At 42.8% G+C, this 18,642-nt stretch overlaps 1 protein-coding gene across 1 annotated transcript; it reads right to left on the bottom strand.

Annotated features, from left to right (window-relative positions):
• Positions 1–652: 652 nt before the first annotated feature.
• si:dkey-29h14.10 (uncharacterized) lies at positions 653–18,366 on the bottom strand. Its single transcript, XM_048529290.2, has 7 exons — positions 18,201–18,366; positions 13,573–13,851; positions 10,182–10,439; positions 6,710–6,790; positions 5,485–5,538; positions 3,185–3,352; positions 653–2,434 (listed from the first exon to the last, which is right to left on the bottom strand). Exons 1-7 carry the CDS (start codon positions 18,364–18,366, stop codon positions 2,112–2,114), a joined length of 1,329 nt encoding a protein of 442 aa, XP_048385247.2. The 3' UTR covers positions 653–2,111.
• Between the last annotated feature and the right edge of the window lie 276 nt (positions 18,367–18,642).

Here is an 18,642-nt window from a genome sequence, read left to right as displayed (position 1 = left end):
TGACACGGGAATCTTGATGAGTTACTATAGCGCATCTTGTAGGCGGTGCAAAGCTATTGCTACTGAATGTTAGCAGTGGTGAGAGTGACCAGTTTACATTGCCACCCACAAATAATGAGTGAAAATAATGAGTATTTAAGGAGATCAACCTTAATGTGGTGCTGGAAGTCAGCTGAAATAAAGTGACAGCTTTACTGAAATAATGTGACAGTAGGATGTCCATAACTTTTGAGACCATGTATAAAATGATTCATATTTTATTCACACAAAACACTTCTATTTTACACATTGGCAGTCTTGATCATACTTAAGCTAATACATGAAAATAAATTTACTCTTACCATTCACGGGTAAGATAGTTTATAAACTCTACCCATTGATAGAGGAGTGATTGATATAAATATAAATGTATATAAGGTAGTGTAGAGCTGAGTGCTAGTGAGTGACTAACCAGTGGTCTGGCGCACAGCCAGGTACTGGTTTCAATGATATCAGAGATAATGGGAACTGCAGATGCTGGAGAATTCCAAGATAATAAAATGTGAGGCTGGATGGACACAGCAGGCCAAGCAGCATCTCAGGAGCACCTGTGCTCCTGAGATGCTGCTTGGCCTGCTGTGTTCATCCAGCCTCACATTTTATTATACTGGTTTCAATGAGGCCATTTGACTGTTTGGGGGATTCTGCCAAAGGTTCAAAGGGCAATTCAGATAGTTCCACTTGTCCATTTCATCCTCCTATTTCTGCAACTTTTCTCCTTTGGGTAGTTATCGAATTGTCTTAAGGCTGCTTTTGATCTGTTTCCCTATCAGGTTATGCAAGCCAAATCCAAACCACTTGCTGTATTTTAAAAAAGCCTTCCTTCCGACCCCCCTTCCACCCCCAACCCATTTACCTTCTGGTTAATTTGTCAAATAACTTAAATCTGTATCTTCTAGTTAATGAATCTTCAGCATTGAAAACTAATTTTCCCTCTTTAAATCGTCATGAGCCTAAAGCCATGTCAGCTTTGTCTGCTCTGAAGAGAACAACCTAACTTCTCCAGCCTATCTGCATATCTAAAATCCTTTATTCCAGTAGAACTTTTTGATAGCCTCCCATCCTTCGAAAAGCATGGTTTCACATAAGATGTTAAAATAGGTGCTTGACCAAAATAAGTGGTACAGCAGGATTCCAACAAAATGAAAATCATGTCCTTTGTATTGTAGGGTAATGTAAGCTTTTTTTAAACATTTGAAATTTCGTATGTGGGGAGCTGTTGACTTCACTTCCTACTGACCTTTTTAACCATTTAATTGCTGGATACAAGGAATACAGGGCAACTTACACAGGGAATCTTAAGATACCCATGCATAATTAACGGTTGACGTTCCTGACATATGCGTTCTTTTTGAGATCCTGGTCATCATTGTCACTTTCAACAATAAATCCTGCAAGTGGGAGAGGGCAGCATTGTTTTCTGGTCTTATCCCATCTGTTGTATTTGCATTCACCAAATCCTGATCATTGATAAGTGATAATGGGAACTGCAGATGCTGGAGAATCCAAGATAATAAAGTGTGAAGCTGGATGAACACAGCAGGCCAAGCAGCATCTCAGGAGCACAAAGAAAATCCTGATCATTGTCTGGATTGGAGAAATTGGGAGTGCTTGTTCTCAAGTGTTCCTTACCCTCCCTATTTCTGTAACACACCATCCATATGAGAACTCCCTCACTCTCTGGCCTCTTGGTCATCGATGCGGACTTCCTTCACTCAGAGGACTGTGAATCTTTGAAACTGTCCAGCCCAGATGATCGGTCTTTGAGGTACGTTCAAGATTGAATTCATTCCAAATACAAAAATGGTGTAACAATAAACCCAGAAATTCAGGACAGCTCACGCCCTCAACACCTGACTGCCACCCTGAGTGCAGTACTGACAGTGACCATCCCATCAGTACTGGGAAAAGGTCAGTGTCTGATTGGCCAGCAGTTCCCTGAGGTGTACTTCCTGTCCCGGTTGGGCAGTGTAGAAGTCCCCCATGAAATGGCCAAGGGGGCAACCATCCTTAGACAACCGAGGAGGGAACCATAAACGTCTCATAAAGCTCAGCTGACTGATCCATTTTTATTAACCAGCCATTAACCTGCTGCATTCCAACTGCTGCACTACTTCTGGCTGTCTGGTTTCACTTGTTAACTGTTCCGTATCTTCTCTCTCCTCACGTTCATTTTCCTCGTACTCTGGGTCCAGCTCCTTCTCCTCATTATCATCTTCGTCGCTAAATTCTTCCACCAAAGAGAATGTATTTTGGTTTCCAATAGTTATGTTTTGTAACTTGGACCTGATTATTTCAATGTCAGATTCCACTTGGATGGCTTCCCTGCTACTTGTGCTCATTTCATTGCACCTGCTACATCTGTGGGACTTAGAGTCCTTTTCCAGGGCCTTCCCTATTTAAAGAACAGATCAAGTTCAGTGATTAGATTTCCTGTAGTACCTTAACAATTATTACCTTGATTAATTACATTACCATGTATTGAAATACATTAATCTTACATGAATGTATTCAGCAGTGTATTCCTTCCCAGGGAAATAAGTACTCCCTTAATTTGCCTGTTTAAGCCAAATTTGTACAGGAATTGCATGGAAAAACTCAGCAGGTCTGGCAGCATCTGTGGAAAGAAATCAGAGTTAATATTTCAGGTCCAGTGACTCTTCAAAACTGGAACTTGGGGTCACTGGACCTGAAATGTTGACTTTGCTTTCTCTCCACAGATCTGCTGAGTTCTTCCAGCAATTTCTGTTTTTGCTTTTGTTTCTGATTTCCAACATCTGCAGTTCTTTTCATTTTTTTGAGCCAAATTTACTTGCTGAGTAGAGTTTTTGCTAAGTGATTTATTCTCATTCAATAAGATTCATCCAATTCTAACCTCTTTAGATATTGTTGCCTACAGAGAGCTGATCTAAGTGAAACGCTGTAAGAAAAGATGTCAGGCCAGCTCGGCTCTTACTTCATTTCATATTTTTCTCATATGATTATAAATGGACTGTTGACTTAAATTAAATGGTTCTGACAGTACAGAACTCCCTAATTGAGCTCTGAGACAAATTTTTGGACCAGCAAATAGAAGGTCTTTGTTCTAATCTCCGATTGACAGACTGAAGAAAGCAACATTCAGGCAAGAAGTAAGTGCACGTACCACATTCTGCATTCACACTGGATGCCGGCTCTGCAAAGTTATCCAAAACAGATAGTGACATCGACCTCGTAATGGATATGTTGTTGTTTGACCCAAAGGTGCAATTGTTTAGACTTGAATTGCAGATACAAATCTTGCAGATCACCGGCAGTGACTGGCGCTGTTCTTCTAGAGGTAGAAAAAAAACTCAGCTGACCATCTCATAGATTGTGGCTCATTTTGAAAGTTTACCAAGATCATTTTTGATGGAAAGTATAAATTAGGTTGAGGTGCTGTGACAAGTAACTTTACACGATACACCTACGCTAGGTTTTGGATGTTTCTCTGTCAAATTGTTGGCAGTGAACAGGAAATTCTATTCCAGACAAAAATGGGAATTGCTGGAGAGACTCCGCAGGTCTGGAATATTTGTGGGAAGAAAGCAGAGTTAATGTTCAGAGTGCTTCATCAGAGCTCCCCTCTTTATATTCCTGAATTCCCTTTCAAGCTGTATTAGGGAAAATTTGTTTTGCTTTTTTATGGCAAAATACAACATTATCTGCTCTAAAGTCAGCTGCAGAAAGGATCCAGACTGTGGCATTTAACCAGGGACCCCCTATTTAGATTCCCCAGCAGACCCCTGACCCTCCTCGATTTAAATTTGTTGCTTTAAGTGCTGGGATTTTAATCTAAATTCCATCTTATTTCCAGTTCAACCTCCCTATTTGTCAGTTTCTGTCTGAAAGAGCCGTAAGTGCAGTAGCTGACCTGATGCTTGATCCTTCCACCAATCACCATTCCATAGATTTCTGACATCCCCTTTTCCACATGGGCTGCTATTGTTACAAACCCTTTTCCACATGCGCTGCTATTGTTACAGACCCTCTGAACAGAAGTAAACCTCCTGCTGGCAGCCCCCTCCCATGTCTTGCCACAAATAATGACTTTGGCAACTTGAACACCACATGCTCCACCAGCCACTTACTGCAGATTGTTTTTGGCGAAGCAATTTTCCCCAAAGTTGTGGAGACATTTGCTCCACTGGACTCTGCAACTTATCACCATTATTCAACCTTTTGCAAATCTTGCCTCCTTGTTCCTTCCCTCCACTTCCCCACAAGCAAAACTTTGGCATCTAAAGCCCCTCCTACTAACCAGGGAAGCAGATGCATTGTGCTAATGTTATGGGACTAGTCACCCACATGTCCTGCTTAACGGTCTGGGGAAATGGGTTTGAATCTCACTCGGGCAGAACGTGAAATTTGGATTCCACAAAATCTGTAATTAAATTGTCCAAAAGTAACCACTGTCAATTGTTGTACAGAAACATCTGGCTCACTAATGTCCTTTAAGGGAGGAAATCTGCCATCCTTACCTGGTATGACCTACATGTGACTCAAGACCCACAGTTATGTGGTTGTCCTTCTGAAGTGGGCTTGCAAGCCACTCAGTTCAAGGGCAGTTGGGAGGGGTAGGTTATAAAAAACACTGTCCTTGCCAGCGGTGCCAGTGTCCCATGGAATACCCTTTGTTTTAAAAGCAGCTGCTTTAGATTTGCCAGCAACAAAAAAAAAACCAACACAGGCAAGTGCTATTTTTCAGCCTGTCCCTATTTTTTTTCTCGTTCTCTCTCCTCATTCCATCCCAGAAAGCTTGTTGGGCAGTTTAAATTGTAAGAATTCCTGTTACCTGCTTGCAGCTCCTGGTGTTAACGGTCTGTTCTGAGAAAGCAGAAAGGGTAGCCGCCATCAGGATAAAGCTGGCCTGTTATTGCTATGCAGGTCATTGGGCCCCCTGAGCCCAATCAATAAGCTCATTCACCCTCAACTCTACATTCTATCGCCAGAACACAACCTGGAGAGTTCTCGGGGACTCTTGGTTAGGTATTGCTCGGTGCTGCATAACGGTCTTAGGCCAGTGACGAGTCATAACAAGATTCTAACCCACCTTCATGTAACTGGAAATGTCTGTCTCTAGATTGTAATTTACTTTTACTTGTTTTTCTGTTTTATTTGTCTTGTTTTTTAATTGCCACACTAAAGTATGATACCCAAAGGCTATTGGGTTTAAATGAGATTTTTTCATTCTGGAATGACTGTCCAGTAATAACATGGTGACTGAAATGTTGTGTTTACCTGCTCCATCTGAATTAAACTATTATTACTTCAATGCTCCCCTATGGTGAAATCATCTAAAGATACTCTGGAAATCAAATACCTCAGCTTTAATTTATTGGTGTTTTACACTCTTGTGACGTCTGGAGCCTGATGTTTGCAGCATAATGCATACGTTTACAATGTGTAAACAAGTAAAGAACTCACTTTGAAAGGACAACACTTCTCCAGTTCTTGGCACCTCTGAAACATAAGGCTTTGCTGCAGAGAATAAGAGTGACAAATTAAAACCTGGGCCCTTGGTACATTTACCTTGGTACTTCAATCAGCATTTGTAAAATTCCCATCCTAGTCTTAATCATTCTATCTGAGGCACCTCTCCCTAAACTCTTTGAACCAGTTTCAAAGCCTTCTCATAATCTATTCATAGAAGTCCTAGTTCATTCATGTCCCCCCACATCAAGGCTCATCACTATACTTAGGTACATGTGACAATTAATCAAATTTGACAAAAAGCAATTGAGATCTTCCTGATGTCCTGATCTTATTTATCCATTGAATAAAAGTCTGATGATCTGGGCATTGTCAGATTGCTGTTTGCAGGACCTAACTGTGTGCAAATTGGCTGCCACTTTTCCTAAATTACTGCAGTGACTGTGCAGTGCAATGAACAGCTGTGAGTTGCTTTAAGATTTCTGGTGAACACGGAAACTAAAGACAAATCATTTCCGCTAGTTAGAGATTCTAGAACTAAGGGGCATAAATCTAAAATGCGGAGCCAGGTCTTTCAGGAGAGATGTCAGGAAGCACTTCTATAAACAAAGGGTAGTAGATGTTTAGAATTCTCTTCCACAAATGGCAATGGATGTAGGCAGCAGAATTGTCCTCAAGGATCTGATCCCAGCAATACAATTCTTGTTTCCAGTCAGGAGAGGGCTCTGCTAGAGAAACGATGAGAAACTGAACAAGCATCCCCAGTCCTGGTTCACACATCAGTGCTGTTCAAAAAAACCTGATATTCTCCCTGAAGCTGTCCCCATTGGATTCTCCAGTTGGCTTCTATATAACCTCCCAGAAGCAAGGCAGCTACCTTCAGAAAATCCAGAACTGAAATGTTGGAAGTGGATTTGGGTCAGGTCTCGGCATTTAGATCTTAAAATTTATCCCCACCCTAAACCATCTGTTTTCTGGGGTTATCATTCGGCTTTTTGTCTTCCGCTTTTTAAACTTAGTTTATTGGAACAATGTTCCAAACACAATCCCTACTTGAAGCATTTAACTGTCTTTCTATTTTTAGCCAGCGAAGGACTTTATTCTGATATTTTATTATCACTGAGCCTAGCAATTAGTTTATAAACTAGACTGCTTGTTGGGCTTTTCAGCAACTTATTCCAGCTCATTAAGGACAATGAAGCACGAATTCTGTTATTACCTTGAGATCTCAACAGATATTCATTTGAAGAATTGAGCCTCTGAAATGAAGTGGCTGGTAAAGTACAACCAGTAGAATTAACTGCACAAAACCAGAGGAGAAAGGTCAGTCAAACTCAGTACTATTATTTCACTGTCATTAAAGCAAATACATTTCCTTCAATTAAAAGTAGTTAAAAGCAATATCAGATTTGTGAAATTGTATTATACTTATTGCAATGAGATTTCATCGATGAAAAACAACTTGATTTAGAAACACCTTTAAAGGGTGCGCACATTTGGAGCATTTTCAAATAAAATTCGGGTCTCAGCTACGTGCTGTTCATGTCTATTGAACTAGGAACACAATATCAATCTGGCATTGTACTTGGTTGCGAGCCTGTGCAAGTTATTAGTGTAGTACTAGCAGAGGGAAGAAATGATCTGACTGGGTGAGTTTGCCACTTTGGATTACTTCATTTGCGTATGACATTAGTTATATTTGCCATTTCATGCTTAAGATTTTAAATTCTTTTGTGTGATGCATTACTGCAAGTGTGAGTGAGAGAAAATGAGCATCTGCAGCCTGAATGAACTGAACTTTCTCCTGAACTAGTTACATTGACAGCACAAAGCATTGGGGTATTTCAAGCCAAGTCATGTACAGCATGAGAAATAGAGAGATGGAAAGAAAGTCTGAGATAAGACAGAAAAAGAGACAGAAAAAAGACAATGGTATTTCAAATGTTTACATTTATAAATCTTCTACAATTAAAACCTGAAGGATTCAGCATTATGATAGCTTGGCCAGTCGTGATTGAACTTACATGCTTAGAAAAGGACAAGACTTAACTTGATGTGGAAAGTTTAGTCTGTAAATGAAACCAAAGTACAGCACCCATATACTGTTTTATCTATTTCAATGTTGTGCTAGGCACTGAGATGTAGGTGCATCAAAGTGACACAAATTGTTCCACAGCTTTTGAATATCTGAGCTTCCCATCTGAAGGTACATAATCTTGTACGTAAATTGCACGTAAATAACAGCATCATTAGCCTTGCCATTGCTTTGTCAACAAACTATATGCATTATGTTATACACCACTCTATAACTGAATAACTGCCACTCATCATATAACACTGAGCACATTGCTGTTAAAAGCTACACATAGGTCAACTGTGACAACTAGTTAACAATAGATCTCAGCAGCTCCGTTAACCTATCATTAATTTCCTCTGGCCTGAGGCATATTCCCAATCTGCAGTTCCTAAATGGGATACTGCAGTTCTTCCATCTATAGAGTCTGGAATACACGATCTGAGAGTGTGGTGGAGGCAGATACAATTGAGGCATTCAAAAGTGAATTAGGTCATTACCTGAAAATGCAAAGGTAGGAAAAAGTAGGGGATAGTGCTTTTGCAGAGGATCAACACTGACATGAAGGCTCAAATGGCATTATTCTGTGCTGCAATTATCTTTATGACTTCATTCTGTTTATATCCAGAATTTTCCACTTCTCATTTCAGTTAGGGGATTTAAGTAATCTCGAAAGATTATGAAATAAAGGAACATGAGCTAATTGCTGAATAAAGAATATCACAGTAAACAGTCAAACTGCATTAAGTAATCTGAAACCAGTGACTGCGATTACCATTGAGAGAGAATACTTCAAATCTTTTTCAGGGGTTTCCAATATTTCCTGTGGTTATGTAAAACATTATAGCTCACTCCAAACATATTCTGAGAGGATTTTGATCATTTGGACTGCGATTATCTTTCAATTCGCAACACCATTACTACATTTATTAACATTTGGCAGTAAATAATCAAAAAGATATAAGAATCAGAGAAGTCATGAAACATAAATAAGATCACACAGAATTTCAGTTTTTGTATCAAGGTAAATGTACGTCAAACTACATTGGTGTTTGTTAGATGGCCAAATCGAAGCTACTTCCACAAACTAAACATTATAATTATTTCCAAAGAGTACGTCATACATCTTGCCTTTCATCTTATTGCCAATACGGCCGTGGAGTAGCAATGCAGCATGTGGGCTCGTGCTTGGAGCTCATCTGCTCTGTACACTTTTACCTATCTTTCTTTCTTTAACGGCTTTTTTCTCTTACTTTCATCTACTTACCTTCTGTGGACAGATCGGTAGCTTCACGACGCCTGAGGCAAGGTTCCTTCACGATGGAGGGAGTTGGCCTTGCTGCAGTGTGGAGGAGATTGAGCCCAGTATGGGCGACAGTGCAAGAGCATGACAGAGGGCGAGAAAGCAAGCCCAATGCAGAGAAGAGTAAGCCCAAGGTCTCCTGTCATCTGCAGTGGCATCAAGCGTGGAGACTGCATCCTTGTGGGGAGTGTGAGCCCAACTTGGCCATGCACTTAGGAAGGGACTGTTATGTTGAACTTTTAACTTCACTTCTTTTTTTACTCTATACTAAGAAGGACTTTAAGGTTGAATTTTTAAACTTTATTTCCTTATTTTTCTTCTTTGTACCTAAAACTTTGTACCTTGGTACGTAAGATGGCACTGGGAGTGGTTTACACTTTCCACTGTATTTCTGTATCCTTGTACACAGGTACGCTTGACAATAAAACCTAATTCTAATTCTAAACAGCATTAGGTATACCGTTAACTCAATAGCAATCAGCAGCCCAGTTTGAATTTCCAGTCGCTTTAATTTTATAGATTGTCAAAACGTCATTTTCATGAACTTTGCAATTATTTTATTTTCTAACCAACCTCTTCTGAGATATTATGACACATCTTGGAGCCGGTGGGATTTGAACCCAAGCCTTCTGGCTCAGAGGCAGGGACACTACCACTGTGCCACATGAGCCTGACTTCAGCATTTTGTTCTTTATCCAGAAGTGTTATCACACACAACCAAACAGCTTTCCCACCACCAAATCACCATGACTTTTTTTTGTTTTTAACTATTAATCAGCACCAGTAAGCTCCCACACAGCTGCTTAAAAGCTTACACGCAAAATCCACTTTTGGTCACTCAATAATTAAAAAGGAAATACAGTTTCTAATTGATTAATTATCAGTCCTCTTCCAGTACAGCTACAACACTGCTGTCTACCCAACAATGTGTAAAATTGCTTAGGTACGTCCTGTACACAAAAGTCAGGATAAATTCAACGTAGTCAATTACTTCTCCATTAGTCTACTCTCGATCATCAGTGAAGTAACGGAATTTAGCATTAGTTTTGCAATAACCTTCACTACTGCCCAGTTAGGGTTCCGCCAACGTCATTCAGTTCCTGACTCATTACAGCCTTGGATGACAAAGCAAAATCTATTCTTAAGGACTGGTGTTAACAAACGGTGCCTGAAGGTATCAAAACGTAATAAAATGCGAAAATGCTGCAAGCACCGAGCAGGTTTGGAAACATTAGTGGGAGAGATGAACAAAATGACCATTGGTTCAACAAAAGGATTCACTGGTCAATGGTTTTTGGTCAGAACAACATTTACCTTGCGTTCCCAATATTTGGTTGCTCAGATGTGGATCACACGTTGCAAGTGCATGAAAGAAGATGCCACAGGCTTTCTTCCCCTTGCGGATGACTGCAGAAAGTAATTCAGATGCCTTCATAAGGATACCAGACTTGGAGCTGATGATATTGAGTTCATATTGACTGAGAACCTGGGTGCTGTACAAGAAACATGTGATCTGCTCAACCAAAGCGGGGCCCATTGATGTACTGAGTGTGTAGTAATGTTTCTGCAAGTCTATCAATCATAAACAGAAAGTACAGTTATTAGTTTATTAGACATTATGCACAGAACTAAATGTTATCATTTAGAACGACAACAATACAAGCACACAGTCTATTAAGTCACTTCGCAAGAACAAAGTATTAGACACCAGGGGCATTAGGACTGATGCTGAAAATCTTGTCAAAGGTGGAGTGCAAAAGAAGAAAGTCATAAATCACACAACACCAGGTTATAATCCAACAGGTTTATTTGAAAACACAAGCTTTCAGAGCCCCTCTCCTTCTTCCGGTGTTAGTGAGACAGTATCAGACACAGAATTTATAAATAAGAGATCAAAGGGTCACACCACTGAACAGGATGTTTTGAACAAACCTCAGCTGCTGTTACATCTTTAATCAGTTAGAAGGTTTTAATTGATTAATATAATATTTAAATCCCCAAATTCCTTTTAAGTCACTGTCCTGAGAGAACGAAAGGTTTCATCAGTGTAAATTTATAAAACACCACATTGACCATCCAATCAAGTGTGTGCTTTTTGAACAAAATAGAATGTACCTGCAAATATAAATTCACCACATTGATTCACATGTGTGTACTTCTCTGTGTGCACACGTGTGTGTGTGTGTGCGTGCGCGCGCACGCATGTGAGGGGGAAGACAGAGTACGAGTGCGTGAGTATATTGCATTGTCGTGCATCCCAAAGTCTGCCTTAGCGGACAATTTACCTGAAGATCAGACACCAAATGTCCTTGACCGCTAAAGTGTTCCCCCACAGGGAGGGAATATCACTGTCTGGCAATTGTTGCCTGATGTCAAAGAACAAAGAAGATTACAGCACAGGAACAGGCCCTTTGGCCCTCTAAGTGTCCATTCATTCATTGTCATAGCATCTGCATGGTTTCACCAATATACTCAGACACGCACACTCTGTCTCCCCCTCCTCTCATACACACACACACACACACACTCATGTGAATCTATGGGATGAATTTGTATTTGCAGATACATTCTATTTTGTTCAAAAAGCACTCAATTTATAGACAGTCTGTCAATGTGGTGTTTTATAAATTCCTACTTTAGAAGCAAAGCCAGTCTGACTCCAAAGCACAAACAGGTTCTAAACAAGGCCTCACACCAAACATGCATTGTCTGATCTAAAATATCACCACTTCTTTACACTGATAAAACCTTTAGTTCTCTCAGGACAGTGATTTAAAAGGAATTCAGGGATTTACATACACATTAATCAATTAAAACCTTCTAACTGATTAAAGCTTTAACAGCATCTCAGGTTTGTTTAATACATCTCAGTGGTATGATCCTTTCACCTTTTACTAATCGATTCTGTGTCTGATACTACCTCTCCCACTAACATCTAAAGAAGGAGAGGGGCTCCAAAAGCTTGAATTTTCAAATAAACTTTTTGGACTATAACCACGTGTTGAGTGATTTCTGACAATGTCCACCCCAGTCCAACACCAGCACCTCCACATCAAAAGAAAGATAGTAAGGCAGAGATATCCAGAGAGAGTGGAGCTTCCTAAAATGGGGGCCCCAGACCCCAAGTGGAGTCTTGAGCTGACATTTTGGAGTTTTGAACACCAAGGCAGTATGGCTGCCACAGAACGCCATGCCTCCCTCACTGTCCACCCATCTCCATTTCTCTACATCTCAGACCTCCCTTTCCCTGCCCTCTCCTCCCCTTCATCCCAAACCACCCTCTCCCCTCCATTCCAAACCACCCTCTCCCCTCCATTCCTGTACCCCGACCCCTCCATCCCTGTCCTACCACTCAGCTCTACATGCCTGCCCTGCCATTCCTGCCTCCCCTCAGCACCATCCTCCCCATCCCCTCCATTACTATCCTAGACCTCCCCTTCATACTTGCTATCCCCACCTCTCCACCCCTTCCTCCCCTCCACCCATACGCTCCCCCTCAGCACTCCACCCATATGCTCCCCCTCACCTCCATCCCTGCCCTTCCCCTCCCCTCCATCCCTGCCCTCCCTCTTGCCTCCATCCCTGCCCTTCCCCTCCCCTCCATCCCTACCCTCCCTCTCCTCTCCATCCCGGCCCTCCCCCTCCCCTCCACCCCTGCCCTCCCCCTCCCCTCCATCCCTGCCCTCCCCCTCCCCTCCATCCCTGCCCTCCCCCTCCCCTCCATCCCTGCCCTCCCCCTCCCCTCCATCCCTGCCCTCCCCCTCCCTGCCCTCCCCCTCCCCTCCATCCCTGCCCTCCCCCTCCCTGCCCTCCCCCTCCCCTCCATCCCTGCCCTCCCCCTCCCCTCCATCCCTGCCCTCCCCCTCCCCTCCATCCCTGCCCTTTCCATCCCTGCCCTTTCCATCCCTGAGCTGTGACCACAATGGGGAGAATGTTAGGGGAACACTATGTTAAGGCCTCAGCAGCCCCAGCTCGAGCAATGATAAGGACATAAGAAATAATAGCAGGAGTAGGCCATTTGGCCCATCGAGGCTGCTGAGCCCCTCAGTGTCATTACGGCTGATCGTTAGCCTCCACCTCGCTTTCCAGTCCCGGTCCGTTTATCCTTTGGAGACTCCCACAGACTAAACATTTGTCTGTACCCCACCTTCAATAAATTCGACGGCGGAGCATCCAAAACCCTCTAGGATGAAAAGAAATAAAAACAAAGTCCAGCAACATTGTATTTCACCTGTAAACATGCTTTCCCGCAGGGAACAGGCTGAATCGGTTGCGTTTCCGTAGCAGCAGCAACAATGTGGGTCTTTCAACCCACTCCGGCTCCGCACAGTCTGCACTGACAGGAAACAGTTTACTTCAGGGATTCACAAGGGTCAAGCAGGACCCCCGCACGACTCGATAGAAAATCCTGCGGTAACTTAGTCCACGCTTTCAAATTCAAACCAGCTAAACCAGAACAAGCCGGAGAAAGGTACCTCAGACTGTCACCGTCAACACAGGCTTGAGGCAACGTCCTACAGCAGGTGATTTTTTTTTTGTTCGGCTGACCTCCGGTGTAACCTTCTCCCCCAGGGAAATGAACATTTCACCGATCCCGTGGACAAAAAAAAAGTTGCTGAATTCACCAACTAGTCAACATTCCCCCCGCCCCGATCTCCCGTGAGGCTTTCCCATCAGCAGTTGGCAATGGAATGACTTCTCTTACCGTGTGATGCCATCCCAGGCGACAGACCCTCGCTGCCAGCTCTCGGGGCGGTGTCGGTGTGTGTCTGCCCCCTCTCAGCCTCGGCTGAAGTTGTTTTGATTGCAGCCGTCACGCCCAGGAGATTCCCCGCCCCGTTCTCCCTACACCAGTGCCCATCGGCGGAGGGAATCCCCCCGTCAATATTCCAGCCTTCACCACCCAGATCGAAAAGGCTTCCCCGCCCCAGGGCTCTCTGCCCTGTTTGCTTCCGTTGCTGTGCCAACAAAAAAATACCATTGCCTTCAAAAAGTAACGCAGATCAATCACAGACAACAGTGTGGAGCTGGATGGACACAGCAGGCCAAGCAGCTTCTTAGGAGCACAAAAGCTCTCAATCACATCCTGTTCACACTCTGTGTCATGAACCAATTCCAGCCCCTCTCATCTCCGCTGCTCAAATTCTCAGCCCTTTATCTCCTCTAAATTCTAAATCACTCCTGTATTCTGCCCTCAATAAACCAGAGCGGAAATGTCAGATTATGATCCTCTATGTGACCATCTGGAAGAGCATGGCTTGATCAAATACAGTCAACACGGCTTTGTGAGGGGTAGGTCATGCCTCACAAACCTTATCGAGTTTTTTGAGGATGTGACTAGAAAAGTTGATGAGGGTCGAGCTGTGGATGTGGTGTATATGGACTTCAGTAAGGCATTTGATAAGGTTCCCCATGGTAGGCTCATTCAGAAGGTCAGGAGGAATGGGATACAGGGGAACTTAGCTGATTGGATACAGAATTGGCTGGCCAACAGAAGACAACGAGTGGTAGTAGAAGGAAAATATTCTGCCTGGAAGTCAGTGGTGAGTGGGGTTCCACAGGGCTCTGTCCTTGGGCCTCTACTGTTTGTAATTTTTATTAATGACTTGGATGAGGGGATTGAAGGATGGGTCAGCAAGTTTGCAGACGACACAAAGGTCGGAGGTGTCGTTGACAGTATAGAGGGCTGTTGTAGGCTGCAGCGGGACATTGACAGGATGCAGAGATGGGCTGAGAGGTGGCAGATGGAGTTCAACCTGGATAAATGCGAGGTGATGCATTTTGGAAGGTCGAATTTGAAAGCTGAGTACAGGATTAAGGATAGGATTCTTGGCAGTGTGGAGGAACAGAGGGATCTTGGTGTGCAGGTACATAGACCCCTTAAAATGGCCACCCAAGTGGACAGGGTTGTTAAGAAAGCATATGGTGTCTTGGCTTTCATTAACAGGGGGATTGAGTTTAAGAGTCGTGAGATCTTGTTGCAGCTCTATAAAACTTTGGTTAGACCGCACTTGGAATACTGCGTCCAGTTCTGGGCGCCCTATTATAGGAAAGATGTGGATGCTTTGGAGAGGGTTCAGAGGAGGTTTACCAGGATGCTGCCTGGACTGGAGGGCTTATCTTATGAAGAGAGGTTGACTGAGCTCGGTCTCTTTTCATTGGAGAAAAGGAGGAGGAGAGGGGACCTAATTGAGGTATACAAGATAATGAGAGGCATAGACAGAGTTGATAGCCAGAGACTATTTCCGAGAGCAGAAATGGCTAGCACGAGGGGTCATAGTTTTAAGCTGGTTGGTGGAAAGTATCGAGGGGATGTCAGAGGCAGGTTCTTTACGCAGAGAGTTGTGAGAGCATGGAATGCGTTGCCAGCAGCAGTTGTGGAAGCAAGGTCATTGGGGTCATTTAAGAGACTGCTGGACATGCATATGGTCACAGAAATTTAAGGGTGCATACATGAGGATCAATGGTCGGCACAACATTGTGGGCTGAAGGGCCTGTTCTGTGCTGTACTGTTCTATGTTCTATGTGCGTAGGCTGGTAGGTAAGGACCATCATCACTCTCCAGCAGATGGAGGAATTTGAATTCAATAAAATATCTGGAATAAAGAATCAAAAGTGACCATGAATCCATTGTTGAATGTTGGGAAAAGCCCATCCGATTCATCTTCCACTCTTTGTCTTACCAGAACATTATCAGCTACTGGATCTACAGCATATAAAAATATGCAGGTCTAATGGCACTATTCCTTCAGGTGTAAGCCTTAACTAATCTATAGCACTGAGAGTACAAATTGTAAAGATCACATTTCTGGCCGCAAAGTGGGATTTTTACATTACTAAATTGTGAGATACTAGCAAGGTCTTCACTAAACCACCATCTCCATTAATCAACATGCCTGACTGATATTTGTGAGTACACGGATTTCTGTATGACCAGGGCTGGAGGAATGTACCATGATCTAGACCCACAAGTCTACATATTGCAACACAATAGAATAATATTTTTCCACTTCCAAGATTACCAATTAACTACCTTATCCATGTCAAATTCTAAATAAGATTTATTGACTGGGTTTCTTAAAAAATACAAATATTGGTTTATTATCAAAACAAAAATTACTCAAAGATGCAATGATTGGTTAACACAAGAGTCAGGCATGCAGAAGCAGAAATGTTTATTCCTCTAATTTTGCATTATTCATTCAGGTGAAGTGGTTGTTGTTGGCTGGGCCAGCATTTATTGCCCATCTCTAGTTGCCCTGGAGACAGTGGTAACGAGCAGCCTTTTTGTACTGCTGCCGTGCAGTAGGTTTCACTCATAATGGTACTAAAAGACAGACTTTCAGGATTTTGACTCAATGACACTGAAAGATAGATTTCCAGATCAGGAAGGCAAGTGGCTTACAGATGATGTTCCCATGTATCTGCTGTCCTTGTCCTTCCAGTCAGTCGTTGTTATCCTCCTATATTGTGCAGTTATCAGGCCCCAGTCAGAACTAAAGAACATTCGAACATATTGTTTACTGCAACCCATCAGGGAGGATCTATTCTGAACTGTGCACTCTTGTGAAATACTGAAACAAGCTAACAAACCTGGCTATTGACTCTCCAAACTGTCTCAACATAATATACCCTAACTATAATACAATACAGTCATAGAGCTGTACAGCTTGGAATCGGGCCTGTTGGTCCAACTTGTCCATGCCAACCAGATATCCTAAATAAATGTAGTCCCATTTGTCAGCATTTGCCCATATTCCGCTAAACCCTTGCTCTTCACATACCCATCCAGATGCCTTTTAAATGCTGTAATTGTCCCGGCGTCTACCATTTCCTCTGGCAGCTCATTCTATACATGCACCACCCTCTACTTGAAAAAGTTGCCCCATAGGTCCCTTAAAGTTGTGCCGTCTAGTTTTGGACTCCACCACTCAGAAGAAAAATCCTTGTTTATTCACCCTATCCATATCCCTCAAGAAGTCACCCCTCAGCCTCTGATGCTCTGAGGAAAATAGTCTCAGCCTATTCAGCCTCTCCATGCATCTCAAAATCTCCAAACCCGGCAACGTCCTTGTAGATCTTTTCTGAACCTTTTCAAGTTTCACAACATCCTTCCTTCAGCAGGGAGACCATAATTGCATGCAGTATTCCAAAAGTGGCCTAACTAATGTCCTGTACAGCTGCAACATGAGCTCCCAACTCCTTTGCTCAATGCACTGACCAACTAAGGCAAGCATATCAAATGCCTTCTTCATTATCCTGTCTACCTGCGACTCCACTTCTAAGGAACTATGAACCTGCACTCCAAATTCTGTTTGTTCAGCAACACTTCCCAGGACTTTACCAGTAAATGTGTAAGTCCTGCCTTGACTTGCCTTTTCAAAATGCAGCACCTCATATTTATCTAAATTAAACTCTATCTGCCTGAAGGTACTGGCTTTCTGCAGTACATCTTGTTGACACAGCTGCTACTGAGCATCAGTGGTGGAGGGAGTGGATGTTGCTGCCAATCAAGTGGGCTGTTTAGTCCTGGATGGTGCCAAACCTCTTGATTATGGTTACAGCTGCATCCATCCAGACAAGTGGAAGGTATTCCATCACACCCCTAACTTGTGCCTTGCTGATGTGGCATTGGGAGCCAGGGAGGAGTTAATCAATGCAGTATTCATAGCCTCTGACCTGCTCGTTTACCCACTATATTAATATGGCAAGTCCAGTTTAGTTTCTAGTCAATGATAACTCACCAGCCTCAAGATTTTGATAGTGATTCAATGATGGTAACAACATTGAATGTCAAGGATTAGATTCACATTTCTTGGAGATGATCATTACCTGGCATTGTGTGGTGCAAATGTCAATTGCCATTTTTTTAGTCCAAGCCTGCATATTGTCCAGATCTTGATGCAGTTGGATGTGGTCTGCTTCAGTACCTGAGCAGTATCACATATATCAAATGAATTGCGATGAACATGATGCAATCATCGGCAAACATCCTCAGTTCTAACCTTGTAATGGAGGGAAGGTCATAGATGAAGCAGCTGAAGATTGATTGATTGATTTATTGTCATGTGTACCAAAGTACAATGAAAACCTTTATTTACGATTGTAGTAAGCAAGGGCATAGAGATCATATGGTGAAAAAAACTTGGACAAGGCATACACATTACTTTGCACAAGGCGTGTGCTAGGCAAGATCAATGTTAGCAAGATCAGCATGATTTGAAATTGCAGAGTCCATTCAACAGTCTAATAACGGGGGGAAGAAGCTGATCTTGAACCAAGTAGTGCGTGTTTATTTTCTACTTGAAGGAAGAGACTGCAGGAAAGTGTTACCAGGGTGCAAGGGGTCTGTGCTGAAGATAGCAGCTGTTCCGCTGCAATAGTCCACGTAAATGGAGACCATGGATGGGAGGTTGGCTTCCGTGATGGTCTGGGCTGTGGACACAACTTTTTGTAGTTTCTTTCGGTCGAGGATGGGGCAGTTGCCATACCAGGCCATTATGCACCCAGAGAATATGCTTTCAATGATGCATCTGTAAAAGTCGGTGAGGGTCCTTATGGAGATGCCAAATTTCCTGAGCCACCTGAGGAAGAAGACGTGTTGTTGTACCTTCTTGACCATCACATCTACATGGGAAGTCTAGCACAGTCTGTCAGTTATCGTCATTCTGAGGAACTTGACACTCTCCACTGTCTCAACCTCAGCTCCATTGATATAGAATGGTGTGTGTTCTCTTCTCTTCTTTCTGAAGCCAATGATCAGTTGATAGAGAGG

The sequence above is a fragment of the Stegostoma tigrinum genome, chromosome 5 (assembly GCF_030684315.1).
Source record: "Stegostoma tigrinum isolate sSteTig4 chromosome 5, sSteTig4.hap1, whole genome shotgun sequence".
Lineage (NCBI taxonomy): Eukaryota > Metazoa > Chordata > Chondrichthyes > Orectolobiformes > Stegostomatidae > Stegostoma > Stegostoma tigrinum.
Note: the sequence above shows the minus strand (reverse complement) of the source record. Positions and strands in the feature narration are given on the sequence as shown.

Bases quoted from the DNA above. Each gene is read 5' to 3' on its own strand.
- si:dkey-29h14.10 (XM_048529290.2), bottom strand. From the start codon at position 18,366: ATGGCCTGGTATGGCAACTGCCCCATCCTCGACCGAAAGAAACTACAA. The intron at 13,852-18,200 runs GTAACACTTTCC...TACTTTTTGAAG, and splicing joins CACAGACCCCTTGCACCCTG to GCAATGGTATTTTTTTGTTG. The intron at 3,353-5,484 runs GTGAGTTCTTTA...TTCTACCTCTAG, and splicing joins AGAAGTGTTGTCCTTTCAAA to AAGAACAGCGCCAGTCACTG.